This window comes from Malus sylvestris, chromosome 15 (assembly GCF_916048215.2).
Source record: "Malus sylvestris chromosome 15, drMalSylv7.2, whole genome shotgun sequence".
Classification (NCBI taxonomy): Eukaryota; Viridiplantae; Streptophyta; class Magnoliopsida; order Rosales; family Rosaceae; genus Malus; species Malus sylvestris.
Window position 1 is genome coordinate 20,755,001 of NC_062274.1, and position 9,703 is coordinate 20,764,703.

At 45.5% G+C, this 9,703-nt stretch overlaps 1 protein-coding gene across 1 annotated transcript in view; it reads left to right on the plus strand.

The window, feature by feature from the left end:
- The window catches only part of LOC126604064 (aldehyde dehydrogenase family 3 member F1-like), a 3,381-nt gene extending 265 nt beyond the window's left edge, over positions 1–3,116 (plus strand). The window contains exons 2-11 of the mRNA XM_050271138.1: positions 1–213; positions 644–712; positions 863–959; positions 1,068–1,274; positions 1,396–1,520; positions 1,616–1,720; positions 1,813–1,985; positions 2,085–2,175; positions 2,269–2,418; positions 2,508–3,116. The exon at positions 1–213 is cut by the window's left edge and continues 4 nt beyond it. Of these exons, the coding sequence (XP_050127095.1) occupies positions 1–213; positions 644–712; positions 863–959; positions 1,068–1,274; positions 1,396–1,520; positions 1,616–1,720; positions 1,813–1,985; positions 2,085–2,175; positions 2,269–2,418; positions 2,508–2,744 (1,467 nt within the window). The 3' untranslated portion in view covers positions 2,745–3,116. The remainder of the gene's footprint in view (positions 214–643; positions 713–862; positions 960–1,067; positions 1,275–1,395; positions 1,521–1,615; positions 1,721–1,812; positions 1,986–2,084; positions 2,176–2,268; positions 2,419–2,507) is intronic.
- Positions 3,117–9,703: the final 6,587 nt, after the last annotated feature.

The following is a 9,703-nucleotide window of genomic DNA, read 5'->3' on the forward strand; positions in this document are numbered from 1 at the left end:
CATACAGTTACAGCCATGGAAGCAGTGAGAGAAGTGGAGGAAACTTTGTCTAAGCTGAGGCAAACATTCAAAAGTGGAAGAACCAGAAGCGTTGCATGGAGGAAAAAACAACTCAGTGCACTTCTGGAGCTCGTGAATGGCAACGAAGAGAAGATTTTCAAAGCTCTCGATCAAGATCTTGGCAAGCACCCAGTTGAATCTTATCGGGATGAAGTAGGACTACTTCTTTAATTTGTGTTATTATGGCACAACGTCTGTTCTTTAATTGTTTCATCAATAATATGTCGAGATTGTTTTCGCCAATAAAAATATACCGTTATTATTCAAATCTCAATTGTTGAAATGATCAGTTTTTTGTGTATCGTCTATTTCTGATTGATAAAAACATAGTTATTTTATGATTTGGTTAGTTTAACAATTGAGATTTGATTTCTTTTCCATATTTGATTTCTGATCCTCTTTGCCAATTTATCATGTATTTTCAACCATATCGATGGGTGAGAATTTATGGCAATTTAATCGTGATCGGCCATTCGGCCTTTTCCCGTGATAAGTTTTAGTATTGAAGCACATACAAGGCAAAAAAAAATTAGTTTTGTGTGTATAATACAAAAGCAAATTTTGTTTTGCTATTTGATTGTAGGTTGGAGTTGTGAAAAAATCACTCAACCATAGTTTGAGCAATTTGGAGAAATGGGCTGCTCCTAAAAAGGTACATTGAAATCTACTAATTGACCTTATTTGTTATGGTTGCATTTGTTCAGCTTAGGTTTTAACTCAAAATTGTTCAGGAAAGTGAAGCACTGCTGAGTTAGGGTTTTGCTACTTCTGTCATTTATGTAAATTTCTGGCATTTGGGCAGGCACGATTGCCGTTGCTTTTGTTTCCGACGAGCGGGGAGGTGCTGCCGGAACCCCTCGGCGTAGTTCTCATATTTGCATCTTGGAACTTCCCAATATGTGAGTGCAGTTGATTTGTAATATGATTGTATATGTTGCATCTAAGGAGATCTCATAAGGTGTGCTGTATTAGATCGTTATGAATAGATATTTTCGGCGTTTATGCAGCCTTGGCGTTGGACCCTGTGATCGGAGCAATAGCTGCAGGGAACGTAGTGGTTCTAAAACCTTCAGAGCAAGCACCGGCGTGCTCTTCTTTTCTTGCCAAGACCGTCCCTCAATACTTGGACGGCAAAGCAGTTGAAGTTATTGAGGGTGGGTCAGAAATCAGTGAACTCCTCCTGCAGCAGAAATGGGACAAGATATTCTTTACTGGTATATATTTCTGCGATCACCTCAGAGTACTTATATTAGTTCACACCCAACGTATTGTGTTGTCATGCTTTGTTGCTTTGGCGATCTCTCATGAATAAAAACATAAATTTGCCTCTATCAGGAAGTGCACAGGTAGGACGGATGGTCATGTCCGCAGCTGCAAAGAATTTAACACCGGTTACACTAGAGCTGGGTGGAAAATGCCCTATTGTCCTGGATTCACTCTCCAATGCTTCAGATTTGAAGGTTTTTTTTGGAGTAACTATAACCTAATGGTTGTGGGATTAAGATCTTCACCTACACATATTTACTCTTATTGCTTTTGTTGTGTCGGCCTGAAGGTTGCAGTCAAACGAATAGTAGGAGGGAAGTGGGGACCTTGCAATGGACAGGCATGTATCGGAGTTGATTATATGCTCGTTGAGGAAAAGTTTGCTTCCATGGCGGTAAACATAAATATTTGCTTTACAGTTATGAGTAAGGTCTAATGGTCAATCAGAATTGAGATGATTTCATGTCAGATTTGTTTGTGTTTTAGATTGACTTACTGAAGAAAACAATCAAGAGATTTTATAGTGAAAGTCCAAAAGACTCGAAGTGCATAGCTAGAGTCGTAAATAAGCGCCATTTTGAAAGGCTGCGTAATCTTCTCAAAGACCCTCTCGTTGCAGATTCCATTGTATATGGTGGTTCACTTGATGAAGAAAACCTGTAACTTCTCACCCTTTTAGCAGTTCCCCAGTTTGTCGAATTTGGTAAGATAATTCAGAAGCAACTGCTGTCGTATATAATGCTCATCGAACTTTTCAGGTTCATAGAGCCAACGATCTTGTTAGATCCTCCGCTCAATGCTGCAATCATGACGGAAGAAATCTTTGGCCCGCTGCTTCCAATAATCACTGTGAGAAATTGACATAGACCCTTCTGTGATTCTTGAACGCTCCAGAAATTTTGTTCCAAACTCCTAAAAACCTCCTTACTTTGATTTGTACAGCTGAAAAAGATTGAAGAAAGCATAGAGTTCATAAATTCAAAGCCAAAACCTCTAGCCATCTACGCCTTCACTAAAGATGAAAACTTGAGGAGACGGATTGTATCCGAAACATCCTCAGGAACTGTGGTTTTCAATGACATCTTGATTCAAGTACTGCATTTTTCTCCTCTAATAAGTATTTTCATTTTCCTATATGATTTTCCAAGACCTAACTCCATCACAAATCTTTCTATCTACAGTTTGTGTGTGATTCTATACCGTTTGGCGGTGTTGGTCAGAGCGGCTTTGGAAGGTACCATGGCAAGTATTCCTTCGATACTTTCAGCCACGAGAAAGCGGTTATGCGAGCAAACTTCATCATCGAATTTGGGTCTAGATATCCTCCATGGAATGACTTCAAAGATAAATTTATCAGATTCGCCTACAATTTCGATTACATTAATCTTGCTTTGCTCCTCCTGGGACTTAAGAGGTAGAGTTTATATTGAGTCATAAAAATAAACCACGAGCAAGTGATGGACTACCCTGATAGATAGGGTATTCCTTTTCAATTCATCGCATCTGGTGTGCAAACGTTTTCCCCTCCCCTTAGTATAATTTAGAACATTAATATCGTTTGTAATAAAAAATAAAAGTCGACCTCGAAATTACTGGGAAAAAAGGGCTACTTGAGGGCTGCTTGAGGCCTGCTTCTAAGATGGTATCTTACTATCTTATCTTGATCTTCAAAAGAAAATATTTAGCGTTCATGTTTTATTATTATTTTTTGTTATGAACTACGAAGGTAATTCTATGATAATTGTTCTTTTGTTGTAAGAATTTTATTATAATTATTTGTACTTGGTGTATCTTCTTCTATTTATATTACTGCACTTCATATTTTTTAAATCTTGTATGAACCTGTTTGGGCCCAAAATAACAGTTTGGGCCGAGGGAGGAATCACTTTTGGCCCGGGAAGACGTACGGCGAGAGGGTCATGGGGTGTTCAGCTCATGGGTTTCCAAGCCTAGGTCGGTTAAATCAGAGTGCAAGTCGAGTCCTAATACAATAGGGACCCTTGACGAGATCAGTAAAACTAGAAGGCGAATCCGGCTCAGTTAAGGACTAGATTCGTAGTCCTAGCAGAGATAGGACTGATCGAGGTAATCCGGAGAGGGAAACCTAGTTCAAATAGGATTGGAACTCGGGCTCGGTGTTCTGCTACTATAAATACAAGACATTCAGCAATGGAAAAGCCCCCACAAAATCAACACAAAAATTGCCCTGCGCAAACTCTCACAACTTGAGATCTTTTTCTTTTCCTTTTTCGCTGACACATCTTCCGTTGGCATCAACAGCACTGTGGAAGCAACCGGTGATATCTTAAGTCGGCATAGATAGCTCTGTCACCGTAGAGTCGGTCGGTCTCGCAGTATCTTCCGTTGGCATCAACAGCACTGCGGCGAGAACGGTCGATTGCCTATCCAAGTCTCGGTCGAGAAGGGTTTTCGAATCCTTGTTGGTCAAGGTCATCTCATTAGCCTTCTCGGCGAGGTGAGGTGTTACAGTTATTACATTCGGCACATTGTAAGCCGAATTCGGTTCGTGAACTTTGTAAGAAATAGCAGCCTTGTCTTCAGGCTCGAGAACCCAAGAGGCCGAGACGCGTTCCTTTCTCGGCCGCAATCGCAAGACGCAGAAGTCAGTAGCGCGACCCAACGCAGCATCATCAAATTTACTCCTCGGCCGAGCCTCGGCCGACGAGTTGGCACGCCCCGCAATCACCGAAGGACGTAGTTAGCTTAGAATATATTCGGCCTGCGCGCCACGTAGGCTTTGTAATTTCTAGGGTCAACATTTTGGCACGCCCAGTGGGACCCAGTGCTAAACTACGAAGTTCATGCCAATTGAAACACGATCGGTAAAAAAGAAAACAGCTATGGGAAAGTCGACAGCCGATTTACCGAGTCAGAGCATAGGACAGAGTGTGCCACAGGCGCAGAATCCCCTTAGCGTTGGTACACCTGAGTCCACGAGCACGACTCGCCGAGAGAGAGAACTTAATCTCGGCGGTCAACTCCGTGGTTTAGAGATCCCTAACAGAAACACATGCGTTCTCAATGAAGGGATAATAGAGGAATGTGACGAGGATGGTGGTGAAGGATCAGACCCACCAACGAGGTCGTTTCTCCGAAAGCGACTGGACGAGCAGTCTCGGTCAGTCGAGCAAACGTTCAGTCGAGGCATTGACAAGCTGCATGACGCGATACTTAGTGCCAATGATCGGCAAACCAAGCTGCTCGAAATGCTGGTTAGCCAAGTTGGTGGCAGCAGGCCTTTCGATCTTCGCCAACCTTGTTTACCAGAAAACAACCCGGCACCGATTGTACCGGTCGGGCCTATTCCTGCCCTGCTCAAACCAATTAACTTGGAGAAAGGATGAGGGTCGAATAGTAGGTCAGACGGGACCGACCAGAGGGTCGAAGCAACACCTGTTGATATGACCGAAGTTCAGCGGATGATTGACTCGGCCATGAAGAAAGGGCCGAAGTTTCCTAAGTTTATTCATCCGTACCCAGCTTACGTGGAATCGTTTGGGTACCCGAAGGGTTTCAAGATCCCAGATTTTAGTCTTTTTGCCGGTGAATCGTCTTTATCTTCGTTGGAGCACGTGGCTCGTTTCACTGCGCAATGCAGAGATGTCAATAGTGACTTTCATAAGTTACGGCTATTCAACTTCTCATTGACCGGCTCGGCATTTGGTTGGTACATTAATCTACCCCCCAATTCCGTCCAGAACTGGGAAGAGTTGGTCGAGAAGTTCCATGAGCAGTTTTATCGACCAGGGATGGAGATGTCAGTTTCTTCATTAGCAAGGATGGCTCAGGCATCTGATGAATCACCAATGGACTATCTCACTAGGTTCAAATCGGCCCGGAATTGGTGCCGAGTGCCCTTACCCGAAGTCGAATTCGTCAGGCTTGCTTTGAACGGCCTCGACGTCGAATATAAAAAGAAATTCCTGGGGGCAAACTTTCGGGACATGTATGAATTAGCCCAGCATGTTGAACAGTACGACTACTTGCTCCGTGAGGAGAAGGTTTCGAAAACGCCATCTCGGGGGACGTTGTACAAAAATCCTACTGTCAGCTATGCGTCAACCGAGGATGAATGCGTCAGTGTGGATGCGGCCGAGATAGTGATAGATAAGCCATACGTTTGTAAGGCATTAACTCAGGTTGATTCTAGAGAAGTCAAAAGTTGCTCGGCCGCTGAAGGAGTGTTGAAACCATCAAAGGTCTATACTTTTGATATTACCAAGGCTGACGCGATCTTCGACCAACTGTTATCCGCAAGAATTATCAAGCTTCGGCCCGGTCACAACATTCCTAAGGCCGAAGAGCTTAAAGGGAAGGTGTATTGCAAATACCACAATTCAAGCAAACATACGACAAACAATTGTGTCGTGTTTCGCGACAACGTTCAAAACTGGATTGATAATGGCAAACTGAAATTCCCCGAAAAAAAGATGGGTGTGGATACTGATCCATTCCCCACGGCAACAGTAAACATGGTCGACGCGTACCTACCCAAGGACAAAGGGAAAGGCAAGGCTAAAGTGGTTGAGACACAACGCCCGCGGAATCAGAATGTTCGGCCACGGTTCATGGCCGATTTTCGTTCAAATAAACCACCTACGGCTTTAACGGGACCCGCTATTGTCAAATCTACGATGGATTATAGTACTGATGAAGATAGTGGAACGGCGGTTTTGTGCAGGAAATGTAGAGCGAAGGTCGACAGTGAATCAGAGGAGAAGCCTTCTTCGGAGCCTGTGGCCGCGACTCGGCAAAAGGTAGCCAATGAAGGCCACCATCACGGGGTTTTTGAGAGGCTCGGTCCTAAAGTACGGATGGAAGATACACCCCCGGTCAGGCGGCACCTTGATTTTGATGCTTCATTTTATGACGATGATTACTATAAGCGTAATTCTAGCAGTTCAGGATCATCATGGAGTCAAAAGACCTTCAAGCCTCCCGAGCCTAGAGATCAACGTTGGTATACATACCATTCTTCGAAGGGCGTTTACACTGCGTTGTCCAAATCTCAGAAACGCCGGCATCAACGGATAGATTGCATGGCTCGCCGACAAGCAGCCCAAGAAACTTCGGCCCCTAAGTGGCGACCGAAGGATACAGTTGCCACTAATGAAAAGCGACCACCTTCACCAATTATGACAGAGTTGGCTCAGGGGAAACGGCTGGTCGATCAAGACGTCGAGACCATGTTTGAAGAAGCTGATAAGCGGATCAAACTTCTCATTCGACCAGGGGAAATGAAGGCACGTGTTGAACATTTCAGGCAAAAGGCCGAAAGCAAATTATCCCCGCTAGCTATACAAGAGCCTTTGGTCAAAATTCGACGGAATTTGCACCCCCCGTTCCTTGGGGAGTCTTTGGAGTATATGCGAGAATTTCATAAGGAACATTCGGCCAACGATTTGTATGGTTTGCCGAAGGCATGTCAGGACACCATTGATCTTGTCTTGACTTGTCCGGATGCTGAGCGGATCATCCAGAAGACCTCAGATCCAGGATTGAAAGCAAGGTTCCAGCACATACGAGAAGCTCGTGTCTTTGGATTTGAAGTTGACCCGTATACCGATATCGATGTCGCTGACCTTCCTTTCTCGCTAGAGGACCTTCAGTATTTACGGTATCACTTTGAAGTATTTTCGGCGGTTTCTCTCTTCGGCCTTACGACCGATGAAATCGCCCGTATTGCCCGTCTGGATGCTTATCTCGACACTAGGGATGCTCGGCTACACTACCAGGAGCAGGTTCAGGTCTTGACCCCAAGCTCATTGTCAATCTCGACCTTACCTGAGGCGGTCACGCAGAGCCAACAAGTGGCCGAAGCAGCTCCGCCGAGTGACATTATTGAAGGGACGGAAGAATCTCGTTGTCCGACTCTGACGACAACTGAGTCCGTAGTCGCTAACCAACCGAACGAGGAGGGTCTCGACCAAATGGGCCCGTCAGTCCTGGATAATATGGAAGTTAGTATGGTCCATGTATTACCTGCCGATTTTCAATCAAGCACGGCTCAACCAAATTTCCTCGATGGAGATGTGGTTGTCGAGGAACCTGGCCATGTTGATTTTATATCGATTGCTGAAGGCGAGTCAACAGCAAAAGATGATAGTCTAAAGGCCGCTTTGGCCGAATTATTCCCTCGTTTATCATCGGCCAAGCTTCACCATTTAAAGCCATTGTATGTAACGGCACACATCGAGGGATATCCGGTTTCTAAAGTTTTTGTCGATTGTGGAGCTACTGTCAATATCATGCCCCTGAACATCATGAAGGCCTTACGCCGTTCAAATGACGAGCTTATTCCGTCAGGGATCACAATGAGTAGTTTCGTCGGCGATAAGTCCCACACTAAATGTGTGCTTCCGTTAACTGTGAATATTGCCGGTCGCACCCATATGACCGCCTTTTTCGTGGTTGATTCCAAAACCGAGTATAATGCACTGCTCGACCGAGATTGGATTCATCAAACCAGTTGTATTCCTTCCTCATTGTACCAAGTGCTTGTCTTTTGGGACGGCAAATCGGTCACTGTTCATCCGGCCGATAGCCAGCCCTTCGAAGCCAACATGATTCAAGCACGGTATTATGACAATCACGTCGGCTATATTACGTTGCAAGGCTTCAATGAAGAGGGACGGCCGACTCGGATTTCCGTTCAGAAAGCTATCGAGGTTGGTGCCGAGACTGTCCAGCAGGATTCGGCAAGACTCGGATTAGCTAACTTTCTCCCCGAAGCCGATGTTTGACACCGATCGGGAAGCACGCAGGGCCGCGGTTTCATTTACTATGGAACGACTGCTGGCCCATTGGTATACGATATCTAAACAACCAAATTCAGGCGTCAACCTCGTCGAGTTCCTTGCTGAGGGAGATAATGGGCCTGTATTATCTTTTGATAAAATTCGAGCCGCCCCGGCCAAACTCGAAGATCATCGGCCCCTTGTTAAGGACCCTTTGGAAGAAATTAATGTTGGGACGGCCGATGACCCACGACTTTTGTTTATTAGTGCGTTACTTCCTCAACAAATGAAGGACGAGTTGCGGGCCTTGCTTACAGAATTCAAAGATTGTTTTGCTTGGAGTTATCATGAAATGCCCGGCTTAGATCGTGCTTTAGTCGAGCATGAATTATGTATTAAGCCCGGATTCAAGCCTTTCCGTCAGCCACCTCGTCGATTCTCGACCGAAGTACAACTCAGTGTTAAGGACGAACTAGTTCGGCTTTTGAAAGCCGGGTTCATTCGGACAGCTCGATATGTCGAATGGTTGGCGAATATTGTTCCTGTATTAAAGAAAAGTGGTGCACTGCGCATCTGCACCGATTTTCGCAATCTGAATCTGGCAACGCCCAAAGATGAGTATACAATGCCGATTTCAGATCTGTTAATCGATGCCGCGGCGAATCATGCGATCTTATCTTTTATGGATGGACATGCCGGATACAACCAAATATTTATTGCCGAAGCCGATGTGCACAAAACTGCTTTCCGGTGCCCGGGGGCACTCGGCACTTACGAATGGGTTGTCATGCCATTCGGCCTCAAGAATGCCGGCGCCACGTACCAACGGGCAATGAACACCATCTTCCATGATTTAATTGGCACCATCGTCGAAGTTTATATCGACGATGTTGTCGTCAAATCTAAACGCCGACAGACACATCTGGACGATCTCCGACAGGCTTTCCTCCGTATGCGTCAGCACAACCTCAAGATGAATCCTGCCAAGTGTGCCTTCGGTGTATCAGCCGGGAATTTTCTTGGTTTCCTCGTACATCATCGTGGGATTGAAGTCGATGAGAATAAGGCACGCGCAATCATCACCGCCCCACCCCCAACAACGAAGAAACAATTACAGTCCTTACTCGGCCAGATCAATTTTTTACGCCGATTTATTGCTAATTCGGCAGGTAAAATGAAAGCATTTTCCACACTTTTGAAGCTCAAGGACTCCGATAAGTTCATGTGGAATGAGGAGCACCAGGCGGCGTTCACGCAGATCAAGGTTTCCCTTACAAACCCATATGTCCTGGTCCCTCCTCAGCGCGGTAAGCCTCTCAAGCTGTATATTTCGGCGGTCGACGAGTCCATCGGTTGCCTCCTCGCGCAAGACAACGATGCCGGCCGGGAACAGGCTATCTTCTACCTCAGCCGTAATCTGAGTCCTCCGGAGATCAATTATTCCGCCGTTGAGAAGCTCTGTCTCGCCGTGTTCTTCGCTGCATCCAAGCTTCGGCATTACATGCTCCCGTCGGTCACCCAAGTCATTGCCCAGACCGACGTTATCCGGTACATGCTTACCCGGCCAATTGTGAAGGGCCGAATTGGGAAATGGACGATGGCGTTGTCCGAGTTTAGTT